Here is a 14125-nt window from a genome sequence, read left to right as displayed (position 1 = left end):
AGACTACATGGTACTACAACTATTCAGACGATGGACAAATACCTTGAACTATCTGAAAACACACAACAGATTGCATATATGAATGTCTGTAACTCAGAAAACAAAAAAGGACAAACTGCCATCATTATAGACTTACTTGTTAGTTTAACTTCCAATACAATCGGGCATTCATTGACCTTGATTTAAATTAAAATTGTATTCAATTCCTAATCAAGGAAACTTTTCTTTATAGAAGAATACCATTAATAATATAAAAGAAATGATACTAAGAAAACACATTATGGTATAAGACCCAATAAGATAAATGGGTTCAAGCAGGGATAAATTTTACATGCTTCCCCTCTTATCCTATAGGTAAACTTAGTGTCATTAACAGTGAACACCATGGCATACTCTAAAGTGACAAATATGATAGTCCACAACAATACCATAAAGCATCCTTGCCAACAATGTCAACCTGCATCTAACAAAGCTTTAGGTCAGGCTCAATTTACTGAGATAAAAACAATAGAGGGAATCAGTCTATATCAAGTGAGGAATTAATAACCAAAGCCACCACCCAAACCTTTACTGCATCCTACTTTACAGAAATTAGCTACTGATAATATCTTAAAGATATTTGCCTTATTCTTTAATTTTTTATTATCTTCTTTTGTGAATGTATGCATGTATGTACCTGTATGTGTACATATGTGTGTGTATGTATGTGAAAGACAGAGGTCAACCTCTGGTATTGTCCACCTTGGTTTTTTTGTTTGTTTGTTTGTTTGTTTGTTTGTTTTTTTTGAGACAGGATCTCTCACTAGTCTGGAGCTGACCAATTCAGCTAGGCTAGCTGGTCAGTAAGCTCCAGGGATCCACCGATCTATACAACTACAAGTGTGTGACACCATGCCCAGTAGGAACTAGGGAATCAAACTCAGATCCTTATGCTTCACATCAAGCACTTTATCAAGTTACCTACCCATATGACAAGGATAATGACATATAAAGTGTTGTAGAAAATTAGTTTAACTGTGTGAAAGCATGTTACATTTGTTCCTGCTACTTTTATTAATGCAAAGACATGTTGCATCCTTTGATGTTACATTTATTTAACTTTGTAAAGCTGTGTTACTTTGCCTGCCTAAAACGTCTGATTGGTCTAATAAAGAACTGAACAGCCAATAACTTACACACATGCTTGCACATACACAAGAGAGCACACAAGCATACATATACACACAAAATGATATGTTGGCTATAACTGTTGAGTAGATAGACACCCATACATACATATTTGTCCAACTTTTCTACAGATTTCTTAAGGCAAAAGTACAAAAAGATAGAACCTCTCAAGAACACAGAAAGGAAGAAATGAAAAATGGACAAGATGACTTACAGAAGCAAAGAAAAACAGTCTGGAGGCCAGGGAGCACTCTAATGCATATGTGTAGTTCTTAGGAACCAGGAGCTGGGGTACTGGGTGACTCATAAACTGGAGCCACATAAATACCCAAGTTGTTCAAGAAACGTTTGAACCTCACAAGTACAATTCCAACTCTACAATATAGGTATGATATTCTCACGTAAGGCTATAAAAGGCAAAGTACAGCAAAATCTTAATTTCCCCTTAAAAAAACGACAGTTGACACATAAAAATCATTAAAAATTGTAGCACAACTGTTGTTAGAAATATGGATATTAAAGTAAGACATGGGTTACACATGTTTATAATCCCAGTATTCAGAAAGAAAGAGTTGGGAGAATCAAGAATTCAAGGCCAGCCTGAGATACACAGAAAAGTCTCGCCATCCTGGGCTAGATGAGACTGTCTCAAAATCAAACCAAACAGAACAAAGAGGGTTGGGGTAAGGGTGAAGAGGAAATGAAGGGAGGGAGAGACAGAGACAGAGACAGACTGACTAACTAGTGTCAGTAACAGCTGAAGGTACCTGTTAGAAGGGAGTGTACAAAGAAATGCAATTTCCCCTACAAGCCTTATTTGATTCTTTAGACATATATAAATTTGCCAACATTTCATAAAGTAAAACATATAACAGCAATAATTAAATATTGTTTAACCATAGTATACCATGAATTTGTCTACTCTGCTGATTGTTTATTATAAACATACAGAACACCACACTCACAAAATAGTACTCACTCAGCGTACACATAGAATATTTAATATGTACCAAAACAAAGACATTTGAACCAATACAAGTAATAACAACAAAAGCAATGTCATCATTTCCCTACTTTTATAAATATATGGTTTACAGTTATATAATTCTTGGTATTCTTAATACTTATGTCACATAAAATAATCAATTATACATTTCTTTAGCAAATATATGTTAAAATGCAATAAATACTGAAGCACAGAAGTTAAATAGAAATCTATGTCAAGGAACACACTCTAACTTGTTGTAATAAGTGAAATTATTACATTTATCTAACTGCACAACATCTTTTGAGGTAATGCTGGCTAGAACTCTGAAGTCTAGAGTTAAAACAGATAGACGATCAGTATTAAAACCCCGTGTTCATCACTGACTTAATTGTGCAAGCCTAGACAAATTACTTAATATCCTCTCCATAACGAAGATTAGTGCCTTATGCCAAAATCCACGAAGAAGTAAAATACAAACAGCATGGGGTAAAAAAAAATCATATCCAAAGCCTGTAAAATCCAACTTTACCAATACTGCATTAAATATGAACGGTCTAAATACCCACAAAGGCAAAGTGACCAAAAAGAAAAAAAATCAAAGTTCAATTACATTCTACTTGTAAAGGGAGTTACTGCAAAATAAAGAAAATGTTGCAATAAAAAGAGAAAAAACTATAATAAGCAGTAGGCATAAGAAGACGGTTAACAGTTTTTTTAGTATTAGATAAAACGAGATGAGATAAGAAATATAAAAATAAGAGGCAATTAAAAATTAACCCATCAGGAAAAAGTAAAATTTGAAAACGCATGTGAACCTAAAAATGTATGACTTAAAGCTACAGAACTAAGGAGATATAAATAAATCTATGATTTAAAATCTCATCTCAGAAAATATAAACTAACCCCAAGGAAAATCAGCAAAGACTGGAACACTCAAAACTACACAAATAAACTGGACTTTTATAGAATACTATACCTAGCAGCCACTTTTCAGGTGTACATGCATTAGAAAAATACAATTCCTATCACAATGCCATATACTACATGCACACTAAAATGAAAAGAAAAAGACTGACAATGCCAATATTGGTAAAATTATAAAGCTATTCAACCTTAATACAATCCAGTTAAAGTAAAATGGCAAAGTCACTGTGGAAAATGGGTTGGCAGTTTCTTCTATTTACTCCTGCACTTCTAAAACCCACAAACTCCACTCTTATTTATTTACCCAGTACAAATAAAAGCATGCAAAAAGGGGCTTCCATAAATATATTCCTTGAAATTTTATTTATGATAATGACAAAACAGGAAACAAAATCAAATAACTATTTTCAAATGAATGGGTAAGAAAAAGAGGAACATATTGGTGAGATAGAATACATTCGACATTTAAAAAAAATAATCACTGATTTACTAAATAGTTCAGATGAATCTCAAAAACATATTGGGCACTGGGCGTTGCTGGCGCACGCCTTTAATCCCAGCAGCACTCGGGAGGCAGAGGCAGGCGGATCTCTGTGAGTTCGAGGCCAGGCTGGACCGACAGCCTCCAAAACGGAGAAACCCTGTCTCGTAAAAACCAAAAAAAAAAAAAAAAACCATATTGCGCAAAGAGGCCAGGCAGGAATGAGGAAACTTTCAGCCAAATTGTATTAATAGGATTCTCTGGAACAGCTTGAAGCATTCTGTCGTGGTAGAAATCAAGGTGAGTGTTCATGGTAAGAACAAAGAAAGGTTAGCTGTAAAGAGGACAGCTGGAAGGTTTCTCCCTTACTTGAGATGGGAGTTGAGCTCAAGTATTCATTGTTCAAAACCAGGTATCACACCCAGATTGTGCATAGTTTTACACAGTCAATAGTTTTATATTTTAATGAGCTGAAAAAAAAAAAGAATATTCCACAGAAACTATGGATGACCTCAAAATATTTACAGAAGAATTTAACAATGCCAGATCAGTATTCACTGAGTTATATAAGGTGCCCCTTACTATCTGTGAATTGGTTCAGGAAACAAAATAAGTGGATGTTCAAGTGTCTGACATAAAATGACAGTGTCTGTGTATAACCTATGCCATCCTGTGTTCTTCAAATAATCTCCAGTTAATATGCAATACCTTCCACAATGTAAGTGGTATGTAAAAATATTACACCAAGTTGTTTAAGGAAACCATTAGTTTGTTACAAACACATTTTTCTAGCCAATATTGTAATCTACAGTTGGCTGAGAGAACCTGTGAAAATAGAGGCTAAATACATTTAAAAATCAGTATTGGTTAATGTACGTAAACTGAACCTCATTAAGTTAATTCTAATAGAACCTTCCACCTGTATCTGAATAGTCCATTTTGGCAAAAACAGATCCAGTTCATCCTGTCATTTTCCAGATAAGATGATTTACTCAAATCCACACAGCTAATTAGTGATTGCTTCTATGCTTCTTTGTTACTGAAATTTTGAGCACAGGCGCCACTATATTTGCTCACACTAGCCTTAAATTCATGATCCTCCCACCCCAGCCTCCACAGTAGGTGAGATCACAGGTACGCACCACCTCATCTAGCTACATTTTACTCTTGAATACATTCTGTGTTTTCAAAACCTCTAAGACAACTGTTGGTTTTGTTCATTATTATCTCATGCCAGGCATTTAGCTGATTTGAAAGCATCACCTTTAAGGTAGTTTCCTGCCATTTTCTTTTTTTATTTTTTATTTATTATTTATTTATTTATTTATTTATTTTGGTTTTACGAGACAGGGTTTCTCTGTATTGTTTTGGAGGCTGTCGGTCCAGCCCAGCCTCAAACTCACAGAGATCCACCTGCCTTTGCCTCTGCATGCTGGGATTAAAGGCGTGCGCCACCACCGCCCGGCTCCTGCCATTTTCTTTCACCAACTATAATTCAAACTGACTGAAACCATAATATTTTAGCATTCAAAAGACATTAGATAACTCACATGTCCTTCCCTATTTGTATGCTCTTGGTACTTGTCTAGTAAGGACGCCTCTACCCAAACAGCCCAATTTTTTTCTTAACCACATCTTTAAACGTGATTATATTCTAAGGCTGGGACATGAATTTGGAAATTTTGACACAAATTAGTTCAGAACAAACCTCTTTTTTTTTTTTTTTTTGGTTTTTACGAGACAGGGTTTCTCTGTATTGTTTTGGAGGCTATCGGTCCAGCCCGGCCTCGAACTCACAGTAGTAGGACACCTTTCCAGATGGAGGCAGCTATTGCAACCTCTGCTTTATAACCCAGACATGAAGTCAAGCTAAAGGAGTTTGAGTTTTGCATCATGACATATAGGATGCAGATGACTAACGTCAGCATCACTCTCATGATTTTACCTGTTGAGTTCCTCCAGACACAAGCGCAGAGTTTCATAGGTTGTCAGAGCAATTTCACATTTCCTTTGCTTTAAACGAAGTAGTCCATTGTCCTTTTTGCTACCATGTAAAACAGTGACTCTGAAATATCCCCAGGTATCCAATTCATCCTTCCAGTTGTAGAGGACAGAAAGAGGAGCAACTATTAAGAACATCTAAAAACAGAAAGGAGGGCATCCATGTTTTTAATAAGAACTCCAACATGAAATACACAGTATCAACAGTCCCACTCTTTGATTTTGATGCTATAAGTAAGTGATTAATACAACTGACTGGTTTGCTAAATGTGAACAAAAAAATCCTCAAAAAATACTCTTTGTTTAATTACCTTTTTGTTAGAACAACAACAACAACAACAAAAAGATAACCCACTATCGGGAATGGTTATTTTCATTTCTATTCTTAAAGGCACTGAAGAAGAGAAAGGTAACTCTTTGAGAGAAAGAGAGAGAGAGAGAATAAAATCAGGATCCCAACAATAAATTAAAGAGTTAATATTCAAAACAAATGGGTAGCATCTTGCTCTGAACACAGTCTTCTGGGGCTCTGTTCACCTCTCCTTCCTACTCCATTTTCTCAGATTCTCTCTGTTGAAGGCAAGAGAAACTCACTGGAAAACTGAAGCAAGTACAGAAGAATATTTGTGTAGGTTTCTATCAGTAACTTTACCTGTATTTATTTCCACACACCCTGCCTTCCCACCTCTGACCACAGATTAACTGATTATGTTCTTCAAAACAACGTTTGATTACATTCAGTGGCTCGCATTTATCTCTCCTGCCAATCTAGAACCAACATGGCAAAACTGGCCCCAGTCTTCCCCACGTGCCAGCTTTATCATAATAACAAACCACTTTTATCCAGGAGTATATTTCCCAGGGTTAAAAGATAAAATAAAATAAAAATGAAACAAAACAGAACAGGTTTTCTTCATTGTACATCTTTGGCTACTAGTCCCTTATTTTACAGCAATGGTCTTAGGACCTATCAATACTCATTCCTCTATCCCCTGTTCTCTACTGAATTCCTAAAACAGAATTTCTTCTATATCTGGAAATAAGCTATAGTCTGGATATGAAGTGTTCCCCAAAGGCATGTGTGGTAAAGCTTGATTCCCGGGGAGATGGTGGGACTTTAAAGAGACAGAACCTTGTGTAAAGGAATTAAACTACTGGGTCACGCCCTTGGATTTTTTATTTTTTATTTTTTTGAGACAGGGTTTCTCTGTGGCTTTGGAGGCTGTCCTGGAACTCACTTTGTAGACCAGGCTGGTCTCGAACTCACAGAGATCCACCTGCCTCTGCCTCCCAAGTGCTGGGATTAAAGGCGTGCGCCACCAACACCCGGCAGGGTCATGCCCTTGGAAAACATGTCTTCTCTCTTTTCACTCTGGCCTCCATGAAGTGAGCAGTTTCCTCTTCCGTGTATTCATATCATGATGAGCCTTGCCACAGGCTGAAGAGCAACATGACAACTAATCATGCACTAAAACCTCTAAAGCTAAGAGCCAAAATAAATCTCTCCTTTTAAGTTACTCATCTCAGATAATTTGTCCGAGTGAAAGAGAGCTGATTGATTCAGCTTTCAACCAAAGTAGTCTGTTAAGATTGCTAACATACCTGTTTTTCACAGTGGTGCTTGGAGGTTCCACTTTTCTTGATAGCCCTGAATATCTTCCCTATGACCAATACTCCTAGCTTGCTATATATCAGGGTATTATTGGTAAACTTTCCTAAAGGTTTATACCTGCCTCACTCCCAAGAGATTAACCAGTAACACATACTGTAAAATGTAAGGATCTGTGTCAAGTTTCATCCAGGTCACTTATGACCTGTAAGAAACAAAATTTATATGACTGTGCTCATAAAGAGAAGGCAGGAAACAAGAGTTTAACTGAAGGGAGTTCCTCACCCCACCCTACCCCTACCCTTTTCTTGCTTGCTTCACTTCAAATGCCTTTTGCTATTTTAGTTTACCTTACAAATTAAGTTTTCTGTTTTCAAAAACAAAGTCAAAACTCAAATTACTAAGTCCAACTGTGATGTCACTCTTTGAATTTTGTGTATTACAGGATGAGAATCCTGCGTACGAACTCCATCTGGGCACTCAGTAGTTTTCCACAATTCAAGTAGTTCCTACCCTTACAACCACAGTGCTAGGAATTTAATCTACACTTACTAGCTACAAAAAGTTGGTGAGATATATACATAAGGGTGCATTTGCAATGCAGCCTCCTGTGACTGATTCTTCTTAAAACTGCTTGGCTCCTTATTTTTCTGTTCTGGCGTGTATGTTCTGGTTAGTCTTGATTGTCAATCTGATATAGCCTAGACTCACTTGAGAAGAGAAGTTTCAAGTGAGGAATTTTCTTGATCAAATTGGCCTGTGAGGAGCTGTCTTTATTTTTAACTGATGTGGAAGATCCTAACCTACTGTGGGCTGTACCATCCTTAGGCAAGCTCTCCTGGGTTGTATAAGAAAGGGAGCTAAGCATGAACCTGAGAGGAAAAGAGAGAGAATGAGCCAGCAAGCAGTACTCCCCCTTGGTTCCTGCCTCCAGGTTCCCACTGTGAGGTCCTTCAATAACAGACTATGTCTGACCTGCAAGTGTGAGCCTAATACAACCCCTCAAGCTGTATCTGACCAGAGTGTTTTATCACAGTAACAAAAAGGAAACAGAAACTTTCCAATTGTTTCATCCATATAACGAGAGCTTAAAAAGGTGGTAAATGGTAAGCAAGATAGCTGAAAAGTACTTTTGCTCAATATCACCATTTCTAACACAACACTGGTATTGTAATTGCTAGGAAATTCTTCCTCTCATTTTTCAATTTTAATTTTCTTTCTGTGTGGTGCACATGTATGTGTACATATGTACAAGGCAAAGGTTGACTTTGAAGGTCTTCCTCTCTGGTTCTCCACCTCTCTCACTGAACCTGGAACTTGCTATTTTGGCTGAGCTGGCTGGTAGGCAAGCCCTGGGACCTGCCTGTCCTCTGTTCCCAGCACTGACACAGATGTGAACTGCCAACCCACTTTTTACACAGGTTCTGGGGGCCCAAACTCATGTCACCAACGCAGCAAGCACTCTACCCACTGAGCTGACTCCCTAGCACCCTCCCTTCTGTTATAATTTTTTCTTAGAGTCGCCAAAGTTTGATCTTACAAGGTAATGATTTTAATTAACTTACTATGATTTATTTCATAAAGACCAATCTACAGCATAAACTTATCCTAAATCTAATGACTCATTCCAAGAATCAGCACTTGAAAAGCATGATTTGTGTCTTTTCCTTTAGGAATTCATTGGCACTTATATTTCATGCATTCCTCAAAGTTGTATTCATACCTGACAAGTTTTGGAATATATATAAAATAGTATCTCTCTTTCACATACATGCATTCCTAGTTCAAAATACTACTCCTTAATTTGTAACATTTAATTCACTAAATGCTTCTTTTTCAAGGAGATTGAAGATCAGTCTTTCAGGGTTTCTTTAATTCAGGCATTAACTTTTATTTTATGTATTCTCTTTTTGACAAAACATCTCTTAAAAATGTATTCTACTTCAAACGAACTCTCCAAAAACATGTATGTTCTGATGCCAGCAAAATGAGGAACAAATATAAAAACAATCTGTAATAGTACTATGATGCCTGGAAGGGAACTCCCAGCAGAGCAGAATAGTTCAGGAAGATAGCAATGGGTACACACTCCCCACCCCTTGCAGAACTGACAAGGCCATGAAAGAGAAATTATCAAGTAAACAGCCATAAAACAACAACAGAAGCCAACAGACAAACTGAAGCACTTGGAAGGACCAGGCCAATAAAAGTAAGACCCTTTAAGAAAGATCGGTGGTATTAGTCTTTGTCAAAACGCTTACTGTGGAATCATTACTTAGCTTCCCCTACAAAAAACACTTACACCAATTTTTAAAAATATGTATTTACTAAAAAAATGCATAATGACTTCAGCAAAAAAAAACTTTGTTTATAAAAAATAATAAATATTAAATACCAAAAATATGTATTTACTAATTTAATGTGTGTGTACATATGCACATATGGGCATCACATGCATGCAGGAACCTGCAGAGACCAGAAGCATATGATTTCCTAGAGCTGGAGTTAAAAATGGTTGTGAATTGTGGATGCTAGGAACCACATGCTGGTCCTCTGCAACAGTAGTAGATGTTCATAACCGCTGAGCCATCTCTCTAACCCCTGGACACATTTTTCAAAAGTGAACTTATTTGAAAGAATTCTACAGTAACTATTAGGACTTTGTTTTGGGATTTCAAAGATGGAATCCTACGTACTTGAACAAAAAGAAATTTCCTTCAATGGGGGGAAAATCAGTTCAGCATTGAACCATTATCTAAAATAACCAATTGACAATAGATAACAAAATTATTTAGGTCAAGTTATAAGATAAATTCTGACCTCAGAAATTAGCAAATAAGCTGTAAACTGAATATATAACCAATATACAAGCAAAATTTATGAAACCAACGTTAAAGAGATTAATGAAAGCCAATACAAACACAAGATCAACAACAACCTCAGTCATTACAGAAAATTTAATACAGATTTCTCAGAACTCAGTTGTTCAAATAAACAGGAAAATCATATTTGAATCAGAAGACACAGCTGGTCCAAGCCTGAGTTCCTTTTTGGAGACTGTCGTTCAAGAGAAGTCAGGATTCTTGACTACACTGCAGGAAAGTTTCAGGATGAGAAAATATAAAACAGAGTTGGACTTTATTAAGAAAAGATTTTAGCTTAGATTAAAGCATGATTTTGACATAGAAAAAGAACTTCAGGAAAAGGATAGTCCATATCCACAGACAGACATGAGCTTGTCAAGAGACCTAAGCTTAAGTCTTTTAGCAGTAGCCATATAAATACTTTTGATGGCTATGAGGTTCCTTTGTTAAATAGTTTCTAATGCCCTTCCCTCAGTATCATTTTTCAGTAGGTGGGTTGTTTCCTGAGGTACACTGGGCAGGTTTACAGGTGACAAATGTTGAAGGAATCCTTATTATATTTGGTCACTAGGTAGTGAAAACATAGGCTTTTCTCATAAACAAAGTTCACAGTCTAGGGAGCATCTCAAAAACTTGCAGGTTTACAAAATCCCTTCCCTTAGTATTCCACTTGAAATGGCTCTGTTGTTTAGATACAGGGAAATCTCTCAGCAAATCTGCTAATTGTGCTGGAATTCTTGACACTCAGCAGTCAAGAGGATCCCTGTCTTCCTAATTTGCCTCAACTGTGGGATTAAGGCTTTTAAAAAGGCAATCAAGCTAGGTTAAACAGAAAACACACAACTATGTGGCCATAATAGCAAAGAATACAAGAAACAAGTGGGTATTTCCAAACAATAGACTACACAAAATACAACATCAAAACATTTAAAATACTTTACAAAGGAAACATTATGGTTATATTATCCTGTAAGAAAAACACACAGAACTAAGATCTTCCATCACTCTACCAAATACTATATTTATCTGGAAATTTTAAGACTTCTCTTTTAAGTAGTACTTGGGTAAAGAGAGCAAAATTGGCGTCACAGACAATTTAGAGAAGAATAATGAAAACACTACTACTTGTCAAATGGAACTGGATAAAGTCGTGCTCAAAGGGACATTTACACATTAATGGAATTTATCTGAATACAAGACCACACAAATTAATAAAATTTCAGCTAAGAGATCCAATGAAAGCAATGTATACTGGGGCTTAGCCCAGAGAAGAGACCCTTCCCCCGCTCTACCTGCTGGGAGGACCCTGCACCTTAATAGAATAGTAATTTTTTTCATCAAGCATTCCATCTTTATTCCTACCAATGGTCTAAACACTGAGGAAAACATAAAAGCACACAAGAGGGCTGAAGCGATGACTGAGTTGGTCTCAGCACCCACGTTTTAAAAAAGCTGGGTGGCAGTGACCATCTGTAGGCCCAGAACTGGGAAGGTAGAAACAAGAGGGCTCCTGGGGCTTGCTGGCCAGCCAGTCAAGCTGGAACAGCAAGCTCCAGGTTCAGTGAGAGACCCTGACTCAACAACTAAGGTGAAGAGAGAAGACACCAGGCATCAACCTCTGACCCTCAGCATACACACACTTGTACTTGTACACACGTGCGCACACAAGCATGCATACACACAAAGACTATAAGCATAACACTTCTAGGAATTTTGTTTTATTACAAATCTCTTACGTTGTCTACAGTCACTCCACCCTGAACATGCCCAATCGTGTCTGATCTCAGCAGAGTCAGGCCTGATTAGTACGGGGATGGGAAAGACTGAGATATAACCTGATGCAACTATCAGATGAAAATGGCAGCCTTCCAAAAATAGTCTTCTAAAATAAATAGTTTAATGTCTACATTCTTGTTTGAAAATGTATAATACATTATGTTGTGTTTAAATGCTTCTGTATTTGCAATGTCAACTTTATAAGCTGAATACTTCTAGATATTTCACCTTTTGGGCTGTAGAAGAGGGTTCCTTTTTCATGCTTTTTAGTAAGAACTCTGGCATGTTATTTTCAATATCTTCACGAGTTCCCTTTTTATGCAAAACTGCAGCCAGAAATGAAATAACCTGGAAGAAAAAAGACTTTCTATCACTAATGCATAATTTCACTTTATACATGACAAACTAATAAGTAGACTACATAAAAAGAGATGTTAGAGGAAACATAAGAATATTGGCACTTCCTTTGAATTAACAAGCAAACTATGATAATACTTCCTCCGAACACATAAATTTCCACATGCCTATCTCATCTTGGAACAATTCTGCCCACTTCATGAATTCTTTCTTTATTCCATCATCTGAGATATTACCTTACTATTTGTTTCTATCCATGGATACTATCTTTTCAAAGTCTCTAAAATAAACTATACATTTTTTTCTTTTCTTGTAGAAAATAAATTCCTTAAAGGAGGAGATATTTGCCTCATAACTTTATGCCTTTGTTTATCTAATTAATGACAGAAGGCTAATTTAAGATAGGCTAATACAACTCATCAATACACATACCATTTTGAATGGCAACTATTCTCCAAAAATTAAATGAGAAGAATAAAAATAAGAAAAAGCATCCTTCACACAATCAACAGCAAGGAACAGTCAACCAATTAAATGCTTGTTGGTTGAAATGTTAGGTCTGGTTGTTTGGCAATTATGTGAATTTCAGCAAGGTAATTAAACTCCCTAAATAGTAATCTGTAAGAATGACAAAAATAATGTCAGCAGGGTTATTTTAAAGATTTGGTATGAAAGTGTATGAAGTGGGTATTCATATAGAAGGAAATAACTCATTACTTTACAAAATAAATTATAGAAATATTGAAACCTAAGGAAAAAATTATAAGAGAATTAGAAAAACTATAAAGGAAAGTTTCTATCTGGGGACAAAGAAGGGGGCTGACAAAGGGTCTCACTATAGCCCAGTGAAGTCTAAAACTCACTTAGTGGCCCCATCAAGATAGCTTCAAACTTGCAACAATCCTGCTTCAGCCTTCCCAAGTGCTGGAATTACAAGTGTCACTGTAATTCCATACATTTGGTTGTCAGTACACACCTTATGAGAAAAGTATTTTAAATATTTAAATATATATATATTATATGATCTAAATTCCAAATGATAGGAGAAAAGGAACAGTAATGAGATTTATTTGAAGAAATAAAAGTTGATCATTTTTAAAAGAAAACATCTTAAGTCATAGTTATGAATATCAAGTACTTGCCACTACAAAAATAAAAAATAAAAAATTCACAAGTAAGTGCTTCATCGAACAAAACTGAGCCATAAATTAAAAAAAATATATTTAAAAGTGGCTAGAGGAAACAAATAAAGACACTATATAATAATACTTTCAAAATAAGGTAATCTTAATTCTAGATTTGTCAAATTCCCTAAAACAAAAACAAAATATTTTTCATTTGCTGAATCTCAGATCTGGGGCTGAAGAAATGGTGTGGCGGTTAGAGCATGTACTGCTCTTGCAGAGGACCAGGTTCAGTTCTCGGCACCTACATCAGGTGGCTCACAACTGCCTGCAACTCCAACGCCAGGGGATGGCAAACCTTCTGGATACTTCAGGCACCTGCACACATATCTGTGCTCATGCTCACACACAGGAGCACATATATACATACATAATAAAGAACAAATCTTAAAAGAAAAACTCAGACCTTTTAAAAAAATGTCTAACTAAAATTTTAAGGTCCAATTAGAAATAAGCTCTACCTAAATCATTAAATATACTAGTGATAATAGTAATAATATACACTAACTTCTAACCTCACTGCTTCATTCACCCCCACCCAAAAAGGTATGCTAAAATAAAAATAAACTTGTATTTTAGTTGAGAATACACCCTGAGTGAGCAGGGAAATTAAAACCATGGAAATCTCTTAGCTTGATATGTTAATTAAAGCAATGTTAGCTATAAGTGGAAAAAGGAGGATGTAAGAATCATACAGGTGGTGGTTCATGGAACAGGGCCGAAATGGCACTCATCGTGTCTATGTTATTGTTACCGGCCTAAGTCTGTCAAAAG

General features: G+C 36.2%; 1 protein-coding gene across 7 annotated transcripts in view; it reads right to left on the bottom strand.

The window, feature by feature from the left end:
- Nucleotides 1-14125, bottom strand: part of Ercc6l2 (ERCC excision repair 6 like 2) — a 97980-nt gene that overhangs the window by 61722 nt on the left and 22133 nt on the right. For all 7 annotated transcript variants that reach the window (XM_021232049.2, XM_040756140.1, XM_040756139.1 and 4 more), the window contains 2 exons: nt 12039-12158; nt 5506-5699 (listed from right to left, as the gene is read on the bottom strand). In XM_021232049.2, the coding sequence (XP_021087708.2) occupies nt 5506-5699; nt 12039-12158 (314 nt within the window). The remainder of the gene's footprint in view (nt 1-5505; nt 5700-12038; nt 12159-14125) is intronic.

The sequence above is a fragment of the Mesocricetus auratus genome, unplaced genomic scaffold (assembly GCF_017639785.1).
Source record: "Mesocricetus auratus isolate SY011 unplaced genomic scaffold, BCM_Maur_2.0 Super-Scaffold_100013, whole genome shotgun sequence".
Classification (NCBI taxonomy): Eukaryota; Metazoa; Chordata; class Mammalia; order Rodentia; family Cricetidae; genus Mesocricetus; species Mesocricetus auratus.
Note: the sequence above shows the minus strand (reverse complement) of the source record. Positions and strands in the feature narration are given on the sequence as shown.